Source organism: Mesocricetus auratus, unplaced genomic scaffold (genome assembly GCF_017639785.1).
Source record: "Mesocricetus auratus isolate SY011 unplaced genomic scaffold, BCM_Maur_2.0 Super-Scaffold_100676, whole genome shotgun sequence".
In the NCBI taxonomy this organism is placed as follows: domain Eukaryota; kingdom Metazoa; phylum Chordata; class Mammalia; order Rodentia; family Cricetidae; genus Mesocricetus; species Mesocricetus auratus.
In genome coordinates, this window is record NW_024429266.1 from 176,204,972 (window position 1) to 176,225,150 (window position 20,179).

At 55.4% G+C, this 20,179-nt stretch overlaps 1 protein-coding gene across 1 annotated transcript in view; it reads right to left on the reverse strand.

Annotated features, from left to right (window-relative positions):
* The window catches only part of Plxnd1 (plexin D1), a 40,817-nt gene that overhangs the window by 10,612 nt on the left and 10,026 nt on the right, over positions 1 to 20,179 (reverse strand). The window contains exons 2-20 of the mRNA XM_005066098.4: positions 16,136 to 16,312; positions 13,639 to 13,770; positions 13,327 to 13,427; positions 13,115 to 13,244; positions 11,494 to 11,671; positions 11,288 to 11,396; positions 10,879 to 10,981; positions 6,717 to 6,821; positions 4,664 to 4,753; positions 4,398 to 4,491; positions 3,735 to 3,889; positions 3,070 to 3,221; positions 2,413 to 2,512; positions 2,192 to 2,331; positions 1,755 to 1,922; positions 1,585 to 1,675; positions 1,171 to 1,428; positions 933 to 1,082; positions 253 to 367 (exon numbers count right to left, since the gene is read on the reverse strand). Of these exons, the coding sequence (XP_005066155.1) occupies positions 253 to 367; positions 933 to 1,082; positions 1,171 to 1,428; positions 1,585 to 1,675; positions 1,755 to 1,922; positions 2,192 to 2,331; positions 2,413 to 2,512; positions 3,070 to 3,221; positions 3,735 to 3,889; positions 4,398 to 4,491; positions 4,664 to 4,753; positions 6,717 to 6,821; positions 10,879 to 10,981; positions 11,288 to 11,396; positions 11,494 to 11,671; positions 13,115 to 13,244; positions 13,327 to 13,427; positions 13,639 to 13,770; positions 16,136 to 16,312 (2,548 nt within the window). The remainder of the gene's footprint in view (positions 1 to 252; positions 368 to 932; positions 1,083 to 1,170; positions 1,429 to 1,584; positions 1,676 to 1,754; positions 1,923 to 2,191; positions 2,332 to 2,412; positions 2,513 to 3,069; positions 3,222 to 3,734; positions 3,890 to 4,397; positions 4,492 to 4,663; positions 4,754 to 6,716; positions 6,822 to 10,878; positions 10,982 to 11,287; positions 11,397 to 11,493; positions 11,672 to 13,114; positions 13,245 to 13,326; positions 13,428 to 13,638; positions 13,771 to 16,135; positions 16,313 to 20,179) is intronic.

The window sequence follows — 20,179 nt, forward strand, 5'->3', positions numbered from 1 at the left end:
GAGCAGTGTAGTGGGGCTTTGATCTTTCCGCCACACAGAATCATCCCCCATGAACAACCTCTCTCCAGAAGCCCCCAAATTCCTCCACCCTGCATCCAAAGCCAATGTTCTGAGCGCAGAAGCTCCAACCAGTATCTGTCACCTTCTACCTGTCCCCAGCTCAGGATGCCTAACGGAACCCACACCTCACCCACTGCCACTCTCAGAGGGATTCACGTATGCCCTCCTGGCTCTCAAGTGAGGGCTACTTACCAACCACAGAGAGCAGCAACAGGACACTGCAAATCACAATGGACACCACGATGGCCGTCTCACTGCCCCCCAGCTGCAGTGTGGCAATGGTCTGGTTGAAGTTTCCCACCTGGATCTGTGCACAGCGGGGGGGGGTGTCACACAGGCTTAGCTCTCCTCACTAGCTGTGCGCCCACAGGCAAGTGACCTGACCACTCTAACCCTCACGGATAGCACAGCGACCTCCTGATCAAACTGTGCCTGACAAACTGTCACCCAGAGTTTGGCAGAGAGGTCAACTCAGTACAGGGCTGTGATGACAGCCTAGGAGGGGGTCACCCGGAAGCTCATGGGGTCTGGCTGTTGTCCTGGGAACAGGTGAGGGGTGACTCAGCAGGAGTAAGAAGATGAAGAACAGAAAGCTCCTCCCACCCCACCCCACCCCACCCCGACTGTCTTTGCTCTATTCCATGATACCACACCAGGACCAGGCAGGCCACACTCGAGGTGGGACACCCAAACAGGCAGGAGCTACTTTTTAATAGCTTCTGATGCTAATGACTTGGGTCTTAGTTTCCTCATCTGTCAAGTGAGGGTATAAAGTTCTGCTTCGCTGGCCTAAATTATTGAACATGAAAACACCTAGCGATTTCCATACCCAGAAGCCGGTCCTGCCCACCTCCAGAGCGCCACCCACTCACAGTGATGGGCAGCTGTCCTTCAGCTGTGCCCAGAGACTCGTTGACTGAGCAGTGGATGACTCTGTCAGAGACGATCTGGATGTCGCAGGACACCTGGCCAATCTTGATGTGGTACTCGTGGCTCTCGAGCCCGAGGCTGTCTTGCTCCTTCTGTGGGTGAGGGTGGGATGCTGGGATGGGGGTTCCCAGGTCAGCTGCCCCCTGCTCCCACTACCCATCCTCCCAGCCAGGTGCTCACATGGATGACAAGGGTGAGTGGCTCCCCGGGGTGATGTTTGATCCACTTCTCCCTCTTGGCCGTGGAGAACTGTGGGTTGGGGAGGTAGTCCAGACGGAACCGGCTGCCCCTCTGTGCCTCAGCAGGGTCCAGCAGTTCCTCAGCCGCGTCGTCTGTGTATGCCCGGCCATTGATGAAGAAGTCTACGGGCGCTGAAGCGTTGCTCAGGGCTCCAGGAGACGGGCAGGTGATGAGCGTAGAATTGAGAACCTTGCAGAGCTGCAGGGTTGGGGAAGGATGAACCCCGGAGAGTGGAAAATGGAAGGATGGAGAGCCAAGCAGAGCAGACACACATAAGCGGCAACTTCAGGACCCTGGCAGCACAGGACCACCTCACCCCCCCATACCCTCACCCCATTTACCCCGTCCCCTCACCGTAGGCTCCCGGCCAATGTGGTATACCGCCATTGATACGTTCTGTACCATGTGGAAACGTTCGCCAGCCACAGTGATGGTTCTGCCACCGCTGAGGAGACAGCAAGACTTGTCAGGCTCCCCACAGCCTGGACAGTGAGACAGAGGGCATGGGTGGGTCTGGATCTCACCTGACGGGGCTGCGGCCTGGGCGGATGGCTGTGATGACTGGGTTCTGCATGTACCAGAAGGTGAGGTTTCCATGCACGCAGCCCCGGCTCTCAAAGCGCACACACACAGGCACTAGAGCCGGCAGGCTACCCCTAGGCATAGTGCAGGTGATGCTGGTGGCCGTGCGTCTACAGAGAGTGGTGAGCAGGTGACATGAGTGTGGTCCTTTCTAACTCACCCACTACAGGTGCCCCGGCCTCATCTTCTGCCACTTCTGCCCAATTTCTACTTCTCACTGCCACATGCTGGCCCGGGTTGTACCCAACTCAGACATGTCCCTTCTCCTTCCTTACAATATTCACCACAAGCCAAGAAGGGACAGAGCAAGGCATACCCAGATGAGACCTATGGAGGGGCTCACCCACCTCCCAGCTGCCAGGCTGTGGGCATGGCTTACATAAGGTCTGTGCAGTGATCTGTGTCATTCACCAGGACCTGGAGCATAGAGCCCACGTGGAGGTCACTGCCGTGAATGGTGATCCTGGTGCCCCCTGCCTTTGGACCCAGGGCAGGCTCCAGGGAGTGGACCACGGGCAGCTGGGGAGAAAAAAGGGGTTAGGCTCTGGCTTCAGGCTTATGAGGAGTGAGCTGTATGGTGGGTGGTGGCGGCCTACTCACCACATAGGAGAAGTGTTCCCGAGACCTGCCCTCCTTGGAGACGTTCACGGTTACCACATCTGAGAAGGCCCCTGGTGCGGGCCCTGTGACACACACGATCCTGAGGACAGGCAGAGGTGAGGCGGTACCTGTGTCTGCCCATGGCCCCTGCCTCCCCCTCACAAGCCAGAATGCACAACCATGGACAAATGGTCACCGCAGGCTTGACCAAGGCGGGCATGCTACTCCACCGTTTGCCCCAGACTGTGGCTCTGAGACAAGGGCTAAGATCAGATGATCTCCGATCACCAGGCAGTTTGCCCAGCTCCTCTGGGTTAGCCACCTGATGCCGTTATCTGCAAGCCTGGCTCAGAGCCTTCCAACAGGAAGTCCTGCTAAATTTCCTGCTTGCAGAATTCCCCAAAGGCCTTGGGGCCCAGCTGCTGCACCCTGATCTTTATACCCCATCACAGCCCCCCAAACTTTACTAGTATCAAGTGGATGTCATCAGAACAAGGCTGCTGTGGTAGGGAGAGTCCTGAGGGCTTCCCAGAAGAGGCAGCCGAGTGCTGGCGGGATGGAGGAGCGGCCCAGGAGAGACGTGGGAAGGCCTGGCCGCTGCAATGTGCCATTGTGGGGGGCAGGGTGAGGGCTAGGTTGGCAGTGCCTGACACTCACTCCTCTGAAACCGTGTATCTGTCAGCCAGGGGGTCACAGGCTACACTGCCAATCCACACACCGTGTGCCACATCACTGAGCCGGCGGCCCAGGTTCCTGCCGCGGATGGTCAACAAGGTCCCGCCGTCCAAGGGGCCACTCAGAGGCTCAATCTGCCAGGGAACCAGGGTGAGTGAGGATCTGAGGCCTGGGTGTCCCTCTGACTGTCACATGTGCCCACAAGAGGCAGTGGCCCACAGACCCTCTACTTAGCAGAGGACATGGGATCTCAGAGCCTTCAGAGGGCTGAGGCAACTGATGGCTGGGCTGCATGGGTCCCATGGGAGCCTGAAGATGCCATGTGGCTCTTGGTGGCCATGCCTGACCACAGAATTCAGCATCTAAGCCAGATGCTCGTGGGTATGGGGGTGGATATTTGGCCCAGGCTAAGCTAATCAGAATCCTTCCCCGAGATTTTTCTTAACTAAATCAGGCCGGTGAGTTCCTGGAAGCCTCTACTGTCACCAGGATGGTGATTTCCTGGGTTGTTATGAAAAAAAAATCAATGGGTCAAAGCCCCCACCTTCCCCAGTGACTGTTCCCCATTAAGACAGCAGCCACAGGAGGCAACCTATGAGCCAAGAGTGCTATGTGTGCCGGTAATGCCTGGCATGGCGTGTGCTTACCGCTCGGATCTCAGGGGCTGGGCAGATGCCAGGGAGTGGCTGCAAGGGCCCTCTCAGGCGACAGCCATCATTCCAAACACAGAGGTGACCCAGGTCCTCACGGCCCAAGCACTGGGAGCAGTCAGGACTGCCCACAGCACAGTTGTAGACGGTAACTGTGGACACAGGAGGACAGCACCGTCAGCCTGAAGCGGGCAGCTCTGGGGTCAGCTCCTAACTGCAGCCCTGTGTCAGCCCAGCTTCACCAGCGGCCCTGTGTCAGCCCGGCTTCACAGCACACCCTCTCCTGTGCAGAGGAGTTACTGATCCCCCCACTTCATAGACAGGGCTACAGGGACGGGCTCACTGAGTCAATCTTGCAGTAAAGGCTCGTGGCCTCACTCAGCACTTGGACCACAGGGCTCAGAGGCTCAGAGAGGGAAGGAAGTAGGTGCTGGAGGTGACACGGCCATTGGTGTAAGGCTGGCCACGGCAGAGTGTCTCACTCTCCCGTGGGGGCAAGGGTGTCACCAAGATGAATGAGAGCGGGGGGGGGGGGCAAAAAGGCCCAAGTGCCTCAATGAGTGCTTGGGCACTTATGGGGTATGATGTTTGTGGCTGCTTAGGGAAGCCCCCAAGGCTGGGCCCCTCCCCATGGCCATGTGGGATAGGTGGGACACTCACCTGTCATGGGGTTAGGGCTGTCTAGGAATCTGTCTGGCGGCCCCTTCAGCTTCAGGCTGAGTGGAAACACCTGGCTCTTCTGAGTTGTGTGCAGCTGCAAATTGAAGTATGAATGGCAAGGGTGGGGTCTAGGTCTCCCGTGGGGGCAAGGGTGTCACCAAGATGAATGAGAGCAGGGGGGGGGCAAAAAGCTGAGGCCTGTGGGGTGAGGGGAAAAGGAGGCCGGGTGGGTCGCTTCTGTGCCCTGCTGGGGTCGTGCAACTTACCACCACTTGGTTACAGCGCACTAGTGAGTCATTCACCCACACAGCCTCAAAGCTCTCTTCCAGCCCGAAGCTGCACTCCAGGGAGGTGCCCTGCAGACACAGGGGGCAGAGGCTTTCCCAGCGCCCTTCCCTCATACCTCCCTCAGAACACGGCAGCTGCCACCCTGATAGGTGTGCTAAGGGCTCCACCAGGCTTTTGCCCCCAGAATCTCCTTCCTGGCCATCGTGTCAAGGATTCCAGACACTGGGGACTCTGGCCTATGACTCTGACAGACTCCCTGTCACCACCAGTGGCCCGAACAGTTCTTGACGTCCCAGAGCTCAAGGAGATTTTGCCTGCCCCCTTGGACTGAGTCTGTGGTCTCTACCCTGTAAAGTTAAACCCTAGACACCCCACCAACCTCCGTGTGACATGTGCCAGGGTTTCTGCATGGACTAGTCTTCCTTTTATCATCATCAGTGTCTAAACTCTAGCTGCAGATGCCCCTGGCTTCCCAAGGCCCCCTTGGATCAGGACACCCCATACTCAATCCTGCCCTCAGCAGTAAGGGGGTGCCCCCTGAGGGACCTGTTCTATTCCCAAGCCTGCCCTGTCCTGGAAGTACCCTGTTTCCTCATGTCTCCTCACCCAGAGGTCCTAGCTGACCAGCAGAGTTGGTGGAAAGCTTGGGTTCAAACTCCTATAGACCTAGCTTTACCTCCCACCCTTACTTGTTCATTAACGTGGCCTCATGCAGACTGCTCGGCTTCTCTCAGCCTTGGTTTTTTTTAGCTGTGTTATGTGAATAGGCCTTCTGGGTAAAGTGCAGATCCTATGTTTTAGTGGCTGACATACACAGGTGTCTAATGTGTGCTTTGCTATGGATGGTATGCAGTAAGTGTTCAATAAATGTTAACACACTAAGCTGGGCCCGATTACTCGGTCTCCCCTCAAGGGTATTATCAGTAAGTATTTGCTGACTGACAACAGACCAAGACCCCAGCAGCCATGTGCCCATGCTTCCTGTTTATGTCCCTGCTGCGGGCAGAGGTGACACCCGAGGAAAAAGCAGGACAACCTCTCCTTCCTGGGGTCCTAGCCGGAAGCTAACACAGGAAAGAAGCTGCTGACGGGGCCAAACGCCGGCTCTGCTCTCAGTGTGCAGAGTTGGAGGTGGGTCCCCTCTCGAGGACGTGGCCGAGCATCCTGTCCCAGTGCTGCCCTGTGTCTAGGCCCCCCGGTGATCTAGAAACGTGGTCAGGGTGAGGCTGGGGTGGGGGAGTCCCATGGCTGGTAGAAGCAGAGAATGCCCCAAGAGTGCCACACAGCTGGAGAGAATTAGCCAGGGCCAAATTGGGGCTAGAGCCTCCCCACCCTGCTCCCTGTGACCCACCGGGCCCTGGCAGGGTGGGCCTTCGGGTGGAGGGCAGCTCCACCCTGGCCCTCAAGAGCTCTTACCCTATAAGAGGCTCCCTGACACATTCCAGATGCCTGGCACGTGGCCCCCACGTGTGACAACCATCACGGGCCTCAGCTCCCGCGTGGCAGTGACAGATGGCATGTCCCAGGAATTAGGGAGGCTGGCATACTTCCAAAACTCATCAAACCCCCTCTGCCACATTCCTCCTGGGGGGGGCAGAGATGGGCACATACCATCCCCCACTACCACTTCCCCCCTCAGTGTCCCCTCTAGACCATGAGATTAGGGGCATGGCCTCTTCTGGTCATCCTTGGGAAAGACATGGGAGCCTTGAGCTAGGCCAGTATGTTCCACAGAGATTAGAAAACCCAGGGTCTTGCTTAGCCTGGGCAGGATAGGCAGAGCCCACATGGACCTCATCTACCCGTGAACTGTGGTGCCAGGCAGGGGGCTGGGCCACTATGCCAGGGAGCCTCCAGGGCAGGAGTATTGGGGCATGGGCCAGGGTTCCCTTGGCAGCTGCTGGCTGCCTGCTGTCCCCCATCAGCCTGGTCTTCCCGCTCCAAGTCCCATACAGCTGGAGTGGGGCTTAGAGAGAAAAGCAGGGTCACCATTCTGGATACCAGGACAGAGCCTGTTCAGCCTCTACTTACATGGAAGAAGCTGGCACTGGTCAGAGGCACCAGGATGTCCTGGGAGCCACCCGTGGGCACAGGTGCCAGGGGTGAGGGCAGGATCTGGGGGCAGTCCTGAGGGTTCTGCAGACCAAACACAGAAGGGGGTCAAATAGGATGTTATAGAGCCTCCACCCCAACACAGTCCTGCCTCCCCAAGATGCCAGCAGCCTCCATAGCAGAAACCTGCAGCCCCACTTTCTAGATGAGAAAACAAATGTGGGACAGAATGTTCCATCTAGGTTCAGTCTGCCTCCTGGATGTGCTCCTTAGATCCAGAGTGCCTGGGCACTGTGGAGTGGTGTGCTCTCAGTGACTTGGGTCTTTGGGACTCAACCTTCCAAGACACATAACAGTGGGTCAAACCTGAGCTAGAAATTGTCCCTGTGGCTCTTAGGGACCATACCCCCACTGTACAGACAAAAACCAGGGCAGAGGAAGGGCAGAGAAGGCAATGGCAGGGGCTGCACCCTCTCCACATCCCTCTGAGCAGGATGTTGGGGACCGTATCTGTGCTGGAGCCTCAAAGTCCTATGCATTCATACCTCAACATCTGACCTACTGGGGCCAGAAGTCACAGGGGCAGTCATGCACCCTGGGGCCACCACGACCCTCTAGCCAGGGACCTCCTGGTCACATCTGTCAGGGGAAGGATTAGGGTTAGGACAGGGTTGGGAGGGACTATAAGTCTGTGTGTGCACCTGAAATCACCCTCTGGGACAAAGTCCCTTCTCCTGGGGCACTGTTTTTCCTGTTCTTTTTCTCTCCTCTTCCTCTCCCCCGCCCCCACGTCTCTCTTTTGACACAGGTCCCACTATGTTGTTCGGACAGGCTGGTCTCAAGGACTGGGGTCACGTGTGCCACCATTCCCATCTGCAACTCCAGCTCTCACCCACCATGTGTTTGCTACATGACCCAAGCTGGCCTCAAATTTGCCTTTTCCTGCTTCGGCCTCCTCGGTACTGAGATTACATATGGGAGGGTAGTCATGGGACACTTCGCATTACTATTAGTTCCTAATCACACCAGGGACATTCACCTTGGAGGAACCCAGCCAAACCAGACTCTGGGAGGCTGCCAAGGCTACTATCAAAAATCAGGAACAATGGTAACAGAGCACTATGCTTGAGTGACCTCACCAGGTACCAGGACCCTTCTAGCCTGAGAACCCCATACCCATTTTAAAGACAAAGAAACTGAGTCACAGTGGAGCAAAGCAGCGTGCCCCAGGCAGGACTCTGGAGGCCTTATTGTGAATACATGGGGTCACCTAAGAGTCATTCACTCCCTTTGCCTGCTTGTAACTTAGACCACCAAGATGTGTAGAGCCACTTTATGAGGTATGTGTGTGGCTGGGCTGAGTCCTAACCTCCCTCCAAAATCCCGCATCCCTGACAATGCTCCCCAAGGCCTACCTGTGGCCTCTCAGCCCTACCATCTCCCTGAGTCTGGCCCGGCCTGGATCAGCCCTCAACAAGTCTATGAGGAGGAGACTCACCTGGACCCTTAAGCCCACCCTGCCCTAAGAGAACCATCCAGGAAGCAGATCTGAGTCCTGTAACAGGATAGTCTCAACACTACAACTCCTGTGGAACCAGGAAGGACATTGTCCAGTTCCCTGGACTGGGCAGGAGGAGTCCCCAAGTAGCCCCAGCTGCTGAGATCACCAGCACCAAGAATAAAGAACCTGAACATAGTATCCCCTAAAGGGTTAGGACGCCCCTGATGCCACCATTAAACTTCTGGGCCCGGTGGTGCCTGAGGTGAACCACCTTCTGACTGTTAGCATTAGCTGATTAAGTCCAAGGACAGAAGCCAGTCTGGGTTTTTCCTTTACGAGGACACAGGCCTCCATCTCCTGTTTCCACCCAGGCTGTCCGATGGGTGTTCCTACTTGATGCCCCACCTGCAAACTTGGGAATCTGTGCCTGGCTGACCTAGAGCAGGGATGAGTGGGGGGAGGGGTCAGGAACTACCATCATGTTATATATGTGTGTGCATGTGTGTCTAGAGCCTACTCTAGTTCGTGTAGGTTGGCACTGAACCTCTCCTTGCCTGGCTGGAACTGCTGGGGAAAAAAGCGAGGTGGCCAGGATCCCAAATGTACCATTGGAAAAATGGAGTTGCAGGAGTCCCCAGAACTGAAGAGGACAATCCTGGCATGCCATCCCTGTCTGCAATGATGGACCCACTGGCCAAGTCACCCGCTGTGGCTCAGGCTACAGTCCCTGATGGCTGTCAATTCCCACCGGCTCCTGCACTGTACCGCCTTCTGGTTTGGAACATGCCAGGCTCTGATCCAGCTACCACTTCCCATCCTGCTTCCAAAGCTAACATCGCACCGCCCTGGGAGCACCGCCCTGGGAGCACCGCCCTCGGAGAGCCAACATCAGCCCAGAACACCTGGCATCTTGCTTCGTCTTCTCACCCCTGGAGCCAACCCTAGCGGCCTCTCTGGGAGCCACTGGGACCACATACACATGACTGCAAGCACAACCTTCAAGCCTGTCTTCCAGGAGCCAGGAGTCTCGGGGGACACGCAGACCCTCTGCCCGCCGTCTGCCCAGGAGGCCTGGCGCCTCCACAGCTAACTGGCACTTAATTAAATGCCAAGTCGAGCACTGGTTCAGAGCCTTGCACAGGCCTTGGTGAAGCTGCCTCTTCTCCTGCCAGATTACAGTAATATTCAACGACAGCCCCTCTGGGTCAGCCCATGCCTGCCCTGAGGGAGAGCGGCAGACCTGGGGGGAGCAGGCTGACTGCCAGCGTTAGATACACCTTCCAGCTGGTGAGCTCCTATACAGATGTCAAGTCCCCACACAAAAGTCCTCTTATGATGACAAGTCTTTCCTGTCACCCATGTTCAGTAGCTACCAGCTTCTAAAGTCATCTTTGTGCCAACTATAGGGTTGTTGCCTCCTGGAGTAATCCAGATCTCTGTTCCAGCCCTTTACAGAGGGAGAAAAGAACAGAAAGCTTGCCTGGGATCTCACAGCCACAAGTGAGAGCTAAGGCTTTTGGACTATGATGGGAAAGATAGAACTACATCTAACTGGATTTTCTCTCGTGCTTAGCACAGACTTGAGTATACAACAAGCCCTCAGTAAGTGCTGATTGACTGTCAGGAGGCCCCTGGGCCTCCAGGGTTGGCATGTAGAAGGCAGGTGCAGTGTACACTTCTGGTCTCCAACCGTCACCAAGTCCCTGTTGTATGTGCAGTCTGGGATTGTAGGTAAGCAAGTGTCACAACCCGATGCCCCCAAACCCTAGAGCCACGCAGATGATGGGCCTGGGCTACATCCTGACAGCCAGTGCTTCCCCAGTGTGGCCATAGGCCCTCCTGGGCCCGTCAGTGGGGCCCTGTTCTGTGGGCACCCTGTTCTGAGGGTCAGGCTGAGGCTGTGCCAGCTCCTCCTTTGCCCTGTGTGTGGCAAGCAGGGCTTGATGGCATTCTCTAATTCCAGTGTCTGAAGCCGGGCCACATCCCTGAGACATGACACCAGTCTGGTGTCTAGTAGAGCACTGGGGGCCATGAGCCCCCTCAGGGTGCACAGCCCCGATGTAGTGCAAACAGAGGCACTGAGCGTGGGACACCGCTATTCACCTGCCAAGGTCTGGGGAATTTCATGTGTCGTCCTTGAAAGAGGGAGGAGCCTTCCAGGGCAAAGGTGAAACACCATAGGAAGAGGCAGGGGTCTTAGCACCCAATTCTGGGTTTTAAAGAAAAGAGGAAAAGGATTTGGGTTCAAAGCTCAAACTCTCTGCCTCCCAAATGGCCTTGAACAAGCCACCTCCTCTCAAAGCCACAAAGGCAAAGACGTGTCTAAGAAACTGAAGACACAGGATAACAGTGTTGCACCCTTAGCAGCAGCTGGCTCAGGCTTCCCAGAAGGCCACACTGTAACCCTGAACTGTTGTCTCTAAGAACTGGCCTTCCTGGAGTAACCCAGTGAGAGTCACAGAGGGGAGAAAAGAAAAAAAAGAAGCAACAGCTTGTCCAGCCACTGGGGATCAGCTAAACACACGGTGCTGAGCCCCTCACCACTGTTAGCACCATGCCAAAGATAGAGAAGCTCCTAGCATGGAAACTTTACTAACAAGAGAAGCAGGCTCTCAAACGGAGGCATGGGGATGGACTTACCGTGGGGTCTGGCGAGCCCTCGCACCGAGACTGGTTAGAGACGCAAGAATGCTGCTGGGTACACCAGAAGCAAGGCCACTGCGTCGACAGGCAGCTGGTACAGCTGGAAGACAAAGGAACCACCCTCAGCTGGGCCCCTGAAGTCTGATCCCAGCATCTTAGGGAAAGGAGACAGATGGGCCATTCTGTAAGGTAGTAAGCTCCCCACTATGAGAGGTATGCAAGGAAGACATAGGCGGAATCTTCTGTTCCCTCTGTCTCTACCAGTCTAGTGTCAGCTTGCAGGGGCCTGGCTGTCAGAGCTTGCTATCTGCAAGGGAAGGAGGCAGGGGTCCTGTCTGTGGTGTGTACCAGAGTCTGCAGCTGTTCTCCAAGCCAGGGCCTGTTCCTCCTCCCACTGCCCACTCACGCTGTATGGGGGTAGACCTGTCCAATTCGGCCGCAGTCGTAGATGGTGAAATTGGCTGAGACAATGTTTCGGCCTTTGATCCTTACAGACATCTCAACGGTCACATGGTCTGGAAAGAGATCAGGGATACAGAAGGTCTTCATCCATACCTGAAGCTGGGATGTCAGGGTTCCACCCTTGAGCGGGCATCACAGCCAGGCACTCACCCTGGCCAGCGGGAAAGGATGGAAACTGGGCCCTGGGCAGGAGGTTGCAGTAGGCAATCTGATGGTCATAGGTAGAGCCAGGTACCCTGGCCACTGTGCGAACACCATTCCCGTAGTCACAAGCCATCTCCAAACCACTGAGGCTGGGCAGGCTGCCGGAGATCTGCAAAATCATCCCCTGGGGGAGAGATGCCACAGGTGAGGCCCAGCCCACGCCCCCTACAGGTCCTATCACAGGAGCCTCAGTCTGATCCTGCCCCAGTGTCCCATATAAGGGGTTCCCTTGAGGGAATTTAAGGCACCCTAAGGGAAGTAACCCTTGGACTTCAGTTTTCCCATTTGAGGCTCCTTATCTCAGAGGCAAATCAGGTGTTGCGACACAGCCTGCAATCACAGCACTTGGGAATCTGAGGCAGGAAGACTGACACAAGTTCAAGGCCAGAGTGGCCTGTGGTCTCCAAACCAGAAGGTCTCTGCTATGACCCCATCCCCCACCCCCAGACCCTTGGGCTCTTGTGGAACAATTTTTTTGTACACTGTGGAGATGCGTTGCCCTCATTGGCTTAATAAAGAGCTAAATGGCCAATAGCTAGACAGGAGGAGATGTAGGTGGGAGAGCCAGACAGAGAGAACTCTGGGAAGAAGAAGAGCGGAGTCGCCGGGAGACATGGGGAGAAGCAGGATGAACGTGACGTGCTGAAGAAAGGTACTGCCACGTGGTAGAGCGGAGATAAGAAATATGGGCTAGTTTAAGTTGTAAGGACTGGTTAGTAACAAGTCTAAGTCATTGGCTGAGCACTTACAATAGTAAGTCTCTGTGTGGTTATTTGGGAGTTGGCTGTGGGGACAGAATATTCTGCTTACACAAGGCTCTGAACTGTAGTTTCCCATCAGGCTGTTCCTCCTCATACCCCCTCCCCCCCAAGACTGGTGTGCATTGTTATCCTGCACCCCTGCACCCCACTCCACTCTATCCTGCACACAGCACCATCTCTACACTTTACCTGCCTTATTCTCTCCCTCCAAGAGCACATTAGCTACTCCCAGGCCAGGGCTCTATCTCCAGAGTACAAATATGCATGGCACCCAATAGATGCTCAATACTATGTGAATGAACGTGCCTAGCCCGTGCTACCCAGGGATAAGGTCAGGGCTGATATGTAATCTGGTGGAGTAGACTGGCTGGACCACCCAAACCCCTCAGGGTGACATAGGAGGGCCCCATCCTCAGAGGAATCAGTAAGGACGAAGCTGGGAGGGACCCAGGCTGCAGGGCCACCCAGCATGCTGCAGGCATAGCTTTCCTGGCCTTAGCCAACACCCCTCTCTGCCATATCAGGGTTAGATGATGGCCCAGAAAGAGGACAGAGGGGCTTTATTCTTCCCAACTGGGTACCACAACTCAGCATATTCAGAAACTACAATTTAAATACCAGCAGTGGTCCTATGCCATGCTCTGTCACCCAGGATGCTTGGTCCTAGCTGTGACTGGGTCCTCCAAGAGTCCATGACAGGGCCTTGAAGACACAGCCCAGCCATGGAGGCGGTGCCTTGCTGGAGCTGTGAGCTTGAGCGTCCTGGAGTCTGGCTATCATCGTTCTTTCTGGCTGCTTCCACTCACCGTGTAGTCCCAGCGCACATCGATCTCAGAAGGCAACACTGTCATGGCAGGGCAGCGGCCGGGGCCCTCACTGGCACTGGTCCAGAAATGCGGCTGACTGGAGTTGGCGCAATCCTGCTGGAGCGTGCACCTGCAGGCACCGTGGGGTCAGGTCTTAGGTCAGGACCAGTCCCTTAGCCCTCTCTGCCCTGCCAGCACAGCCGGGGCCTCACCGGGTCTCCAGAGTACACCAGCCACAGTAGGCATCGGCTGCGCCCACACAGTCCCCGCAGGTGGAATGTACCTCACACGCTGCAACCTTCACTCGTGCTATCTGCAGGCAGAGGGGGCCCAGCTGAGCAAGGTAGCTACCCTCTCTTGGGAGGCTAGGGTAGCTAAGGCTGGAGGCTTTATGTTGGGAAGACATGGCCTCCTTGAAGCATGGAGTCCCGGACATGAGTGAGCAGAGGTGGAGGCAGCCCAGTCATGAGGGCCTGAGTATGCAAAGGCCCTGCACCAAAGCCGCTGGCTACAGCTCGCCTCACCTGGTGGGATGTCATCAGGTACAGGAAACCAGGATCCATGGGGTCAAACTGCATGACACTGTGCACAGGCTCCCCATAGGCCACTGTCAGCACCTGCCGGCTTACTACCTGCATGCTCTCATTCAGGCTGACCTGTGGAAGAAAGGCCACCCCCTATTGATGCCAGGACTGCAACCTACAGGCTACCCCGGGGTTGAGGTCTCGTCTCCCCTCCTGCTTGAATGGCCCAGGGTTAAAGGGAAGCCAGGCATCTAGGTGGAGCGTACAGGCACCACACCCTTACTCTCACACAGACTCTGTGTAGATCCCCACCAGGAACTCCCTGCTTGACTCTCCGCAGTTACGAAACATTCTCTGGGAGGCTGCTTGGATTTGATTTCTTTTTTTTTAATATTTTATTTATTTATTGTGTATACAGCCTTCTGCCTGCAGGCCAGCAGAGGGTACCAGATCTCATTCAAGGTGGTTGTGAGCCACCATGTGGTTGCCGGGAATTGAACTCAGGACCTCTGGAAGAACAGTCAGTGCTCTTAACCGCTGAGCCATCTCTCCAGCCCTGGATTTGATTTCTGATGTAAGTTGTGCTCATGTACAATCCACAGGCTGATTTTCCTCCCTGAGCCTCAGTTTACCCAGTAAATAAGAGTCATGGAGGCTGGTGGCCTGTTTTTGTTCTACAGGGCTGAGGGAATGAGTGAGTAGACACACCCTCTGAGGACTGCCAAAGCCCCTTCGTCTGAGTCCCCCTTCATCCCCCGCATGCTTTGTGCTCTAGCTGTTCATCTAAGGGCTGGTGGTCTGACCTGTGGGGCCTCCCAGCCACTCACCTTCCCCTGGGTTTCTGAAACCCGCAGAGGTCCCTGCCGGGGAAACTGGCCGGATTCAATGTGTTGATGATCCACACAGCCACAGGGCAACCTCTTTTTCACCTTGCTTCCAATGTTCCACCCCGCCAGGCCCGCCTCGGCTTTGCCACACGCCTTCCTGAGAGTACCCATCCTTTTCATTCGGGGTGTGCCAAGTCACACTGTGCTCTCCCCAGACAACCGTCCCCACCCCCTGCAGGCTTAAGTTTGGCATTTGAGTTGTCCCTGCTGTAGGAGGCCTCTTGGGATGCTGGAAGGGGCTCGGTTATAGCTCTCACACCACAACTGCTTTCCTACCACACACACACACACGCACACACGCGCGCGCACACACACAGACACAGACACACACGCACACACACAGACATGCACACACACAGACATGCACACACACAGACATGCACACACACAGACACACACACAGACAGACACCAAGTCATTTCTACCCCCTCGATGTTCACTGAGCTGGGGCCTTAGCTGATGACTGAGACAGAAGCTCCAAGCAGGGAAAGGGTTGTCAGGAGAGACAGCGCCCTGTGCAGACTGGTGTGAGACTTTTCCATAGGCTGAGGTGTGGGGTGGGCAGGGGCCTGTCTGAGTTTAGCTCCATTACTGAGGCCCTGGGTTCCACCCCAAGCATGGCACAGATAAATCAACTAAAAATGAAAAGCAGTGACCCGTATTTAGTTACGTGGTCACTCTGGGGTAGTCACTGCTCTTGAAGGATCTCAATGGCCCCTTCTGTGCACTAGACTCACAGCTCATCTTGGCCTGGCAAGAGAGCGAAAGGACATGGTGCCTGTGATGTGTCCTTTGCGGCACTGGGGAGACAGCAGGTGCCTAATGATGGCAGCTCTGTGGGCAGCAGGTGGAGAGCGCGGACTCTGACCACAGTCCCTATCTGCCTCATTTCTCCCCAGTGGAAAGAGAGTCTGAATCCAGAGGAAGCAGGCTATGCCCTCAGGTCACACAGCATGGAAGAGCAGTCAGAAGCAAGAGCTACTCATCTTACCAGACCCAGGGCCCTGGCAGCCACCTTCTTCACCCAGCAGGGGACTGAAGCTGAGTAACACCTATGGGGCCCTGGGTCCACACTGCCCACAGCTGGTGGTTCCATGCCAGGCCTGTAGTGCTCAAGCCATCCCACCCCATCCCACCCAGGCAGCTGCCAAAGGGAATTAGATTATGGGCTCTGAGTCAATTAGACCGAGCCTGGCTCAGAGGCTGACTCTCCCTGAAGAGAGGTAGAGAGGCTGCCGGCAGGGGTGGTCCCCTGTGTCCACCATGCCCTGGGTAAGAAAAGCAACTCCTTGCCCTCCGTTAGCTCTGGACCTTGCAGGGTGGTCGCCAGCATAGCTAATCCATTGACTGGACCCCTGAGGTGGTGGCCAGCATGGCTGTAGCCTCCCTCATTAAAGTCCCACAACAACTGCAGCCAATAGGGAAACTGAGGCCCAGAGACAGCATGTGCGTTGCAAAGGTCAAGAAGCCACTACTGGGCAACAGACTCCAAGCCAGGAGGGATATGCTGACACAAGATGCCACTGTGGAGCCATGAGGGAAACCTGAGGAGGACAGCGAGTCTGCCCCTCTGTGGCCCACCCCGGGGAGCGCCCGTCACACGTACTCACCTTGAGGAGCCGTCCTGTGGCAGTGCCCAGGAAGACAGCAGTGTAGTTGTTGGTACCGGCCACAGCCACGGCTGTGAGGCCTGGAGCACGGAACACGGGCGATGCCCTCAGAGGCTGCAGGATGGACAGCGGGTGCTGCAGGTGGGCCGCACCACAATCCAGCTGCTCCGGCTGCAGCTGTGGAGACAAGGCAGCTGAGACCCCAGCTCTGAAACCTCCTCTGGCTCTCTGCTTACCCACACAGCCGTGTCTCAGCTCTCAGCCCCTGCCTGAAGTGTCATCAGTGTCGTCCGGGTCTCCCCCTCCCCCCTGACACCGTTCCAAGCTGAGGCCAAGCTTGATGGATCCCCAGACCCCGCCCAGGTCTAGCCTTGACCTCAGATGACACACACAGCTACTCCTAGGAGATGACTGGAGTTTAAGGTGTGTGGGAACTGGGCTGCGTGTGGGGGAGGAAGGCAAGACAGGCTGGCTAGTTCGGCTTTTGAGAGACTAGAGTACAGGGTACACACTTGCAGTTTCAGACACTGGGTGGGGAAACTGAGACAGCAGGGTCACCTGACCCTGGGAGTTTCAGACCAGCCTGAGCAATACAGCGAAATCCCAACTCAGAATAAAGACACGGAGATTGGAACTGGGTGACAGCCACACACCTGGTCACACCATTCCTCCTGGCCAGTCACAGCATAGGCTAGAAGGGCCCAAATAAAGTCACCGAAGGTCATCCTTGCCTCAGCTTACCTACTGACACCCATGAGGCATCCCTCCCATCTTCGCTGTGTTCTCTCAAAGCTCTGGCATCTGCTCCCACCCCTTAGTTTCTTGGGGTTGTTTCTATGTGTGTGGGGGGGGGTGGGGAATTATAAGACCCAAACTCAGATAAGGGGTGGGGCTAAGATGCCCTGGGCTAAATCCCATGAGCAAAATGCCTCCTGGAGGGTGGCTATGAGTAACATGTCATTTTGCTTTACTCAGTTGCAAAAAGGGCACATGCACATACTTCTCTTAGGGGGATGGGACAAGACCAGTGGTGGACAGAGCTTGCAGAGGGCAAGGTCTTCAGTTGGTGCTGAGATAGTGCTAGCAGACACCATGGGTCTCTCAGGTATGACTACTGTAATCCTATAACAGAACAGGATTTGAGGCCTGGGGTACGGCTCGGTTAGTATTTGCCACACAAGCATGAGGAGCCAAGTGCTGCACACACAGTCTCGGTGCTGCAGAGGCAGACAGATAGGTGGGGTCCCTGGGAAACAATAGGCAGCCAGCGTGGCTGCTCAGCGAGTTCTGTGCTAGTGGGGGAGAGACCTGGATGGGTAAAGACAGGGGGAGGGTTGGGGAGGAGTTGGGGAGGGGAAAGAGTAAGATCAAAATATATCGTATGAAAAATTTTTAAATAAAAGAATGAATTTTTAAAAAGGCAAATGGGGGTTGGTGAGATGGTTCAGCAGGTACAAGTGCTTGCCACACAGGCCTCATGACCTGAGTTTGTCTGTGGAAGCCGTGTAAAAAGCCAGATGCAGCGTGCACATCTGTAATCGCAGAGCTTCTATGGAGAGATGGTGGGTAGAGAGAGGAGATTCCTCTAAACTTCACATAGGCAACGAATGAGTCGCTGCCTCAACATGGACGTGGAGAACGAATTCTTGAAAGTTGTCCTCTGACCTCCAGACACAGGCCCCCACCTGGGTAGATCTCAGGCTAAGGGTCTCTGTTGTGATAGACATCAGGGGCAGACCATCTGTGCAGCACAGAGAAGCTACCCACTTCTACGCTCGTGGTCTCACCCACCTCAACAGGGCTATCACCCAGCCTTCAGAGCCCTCAGGCCTCCATTCCAGCCACCTAACCATGTCTGTATCTCACAAGCCAGGCCTGCCTTAGGCTGTCTTCTCTCCCTTCCCATTACTGTCTGCCAGGCTGCTGCAGAGCAGTGCTCCCACAAGAGCATGCCCCAAGTCCTCTGGGAATGTCAGAAAGCACAAGCCCCCCATGCACAGCTGAGTCCCACATGTGTCTCCCTGTAAGAGTTCATCAGTTGTCTCAGCAAGAGCAGACATACGGGGACAACAGCAGAGCACAGCAATGGAGTGCACTAAGTGTCCCACAGTCTTTCTGCACCGACCTCGGCCACTTCACGTAGAAATCTTTACCCTTTCTCCTAGAGCAAGCATTTCATGGCTTTCCGGTGATGTGTCAAACTGCCACCATTATTTATTTGCACTTTAAGGAAAATAAGGGTCATGCAAACAAAGTTCTGGCATTTGGGGACAGGAGATCAGTAACCATGACTACTGAGCAACTACCTGGTGGGTAGCTTAGGTAGGGTGGAAGCGCTGGACATAGCTCATATTCAGATGTGGGGTAGGGATGGACAGCACAAGACTTCATTGTGGTACACAGAATGGCAAGTGATTTCAAGATTATGCATTATTTATTTCTGGAATTTTCCATTTAATATTCTTGGACCTCGGCTGACTGAGAGCAAGTGAAACCGTGCAAACAAAATCACTTTACACTCTAGTGGACTCTTTCTGACCTCTGCTTCGGGCCCCAACCCACTTCTTGCCTTTGTCCTGGACGTATCTGAGCTGAGATGACCTTGGACACGGGTGCTGAACTGTCCCCCAGGCTGGGCTCCTCCCCAGCTGTCCTGCACCACAATGCCATGGCTGTCCCACTGAGACCATGTCTCCCACAACTTACATAACTTTCTCCAGTGAATACAGATTACTTACTTGCGTCATTAAATAAGTTGCTTTGCAAATTAAAATTGTAACCCCCTGCTGTGGGATGTGAGCTCTGAGAGACCAGGGGGATAGCTCTGGGGTTCTCTGCTGAGCCCTGCTGGGCTGGCCAGCCAGGGTGAGGGTCCTGGGAAAGGCAGAGCAGACTCTGGGCTGGGGGTGATTTGTGGGCCACGGTGAGAGGGAGGCAGTGGAAGGACTAGGAACTGACTCCACAGTCTGCCCTGACGTTCACAAGCCATTAATTCTGTGCCGAAGGAATTTCGAAAAAGCCTTTTCCCCAACCTTTTTTTTCTCTTGTCCTAAAAATAAAATCTTTTTTAAAAAAAGGCTTTTTTTTTTTAAAGGAGAAGTGAACATCAGGAGCTGGAATGATCTGTGCGGGGAGGGAAGTTGCCTGCCTGGGCCAGGGATCCTCAGCCTGCAAGTGGCTCAGGCAGGGAGGCCCACGGAGGTCCTGAGGGTGGCCTTGCTGAACTTGGTGACTGAGGTGTGTGCCCCACAGACTGGACTTCCCCTAGCACCCCATTCACTGAGGTGGCCCACACAACCGCAGCCTATTCCTAGATCTATGTGGCATAGCACATCACCATCCCTGTGGTATTGTCACACCCCGTGACGCCCTATTGTCCCTGGGGTGTGCGGAGGTCACGGGATTTCATCCTGCCAGCTGCTCGGGTCCTTGGCCTCAATTCTGCCCACTACCCACATTTTAGGCCAACCGCACGGTTTCTCTGCAGTTCTTCAAACACACCCCGCTTTCCCCTCTCACTGGTGTCCCCCACCGCAGCAGCCAGTGTCTGCCCAGACTTCCCCTGGCACCACCTGCCCCACCTCCTTCCTCTCCAGGAACCAGGCTGCAAGGTTTTAGTCAATCTTCACGCTGCGACTCTGAAAAAGTAAGTTCAGGAGTGAGAAGCTGGCTCGGTTGGACAACTTGCTCTGCAAGCCTGAGGACCTGAGTTCAATCCCCAGAACCCATGATTTAACTTTTTTTAAAAGGAGTTTGGTGGCAGAGGCTTGCACCCCCAGAACTCGGGGTGGAGACGTGTGGACCCTTGCAGCTCACTGGCCAGCAAGCTTAGCCTACTCTGAGAAGCCTGTGAGGACTGAGGACCACACCCAAGGTTGTCCTCTGGCCCCCACATGCAGGTATGCGCCCATCACGTGTGCAGGTACTCACAACCACACACACACACTTCTCTGTGACAGTACTGTACTGGCCAGCACTTCTGTTTATCCAGGTGTATCATATGTGATGGGTTCCTTTGATATACTCTTGGGTGAGTACTTACAA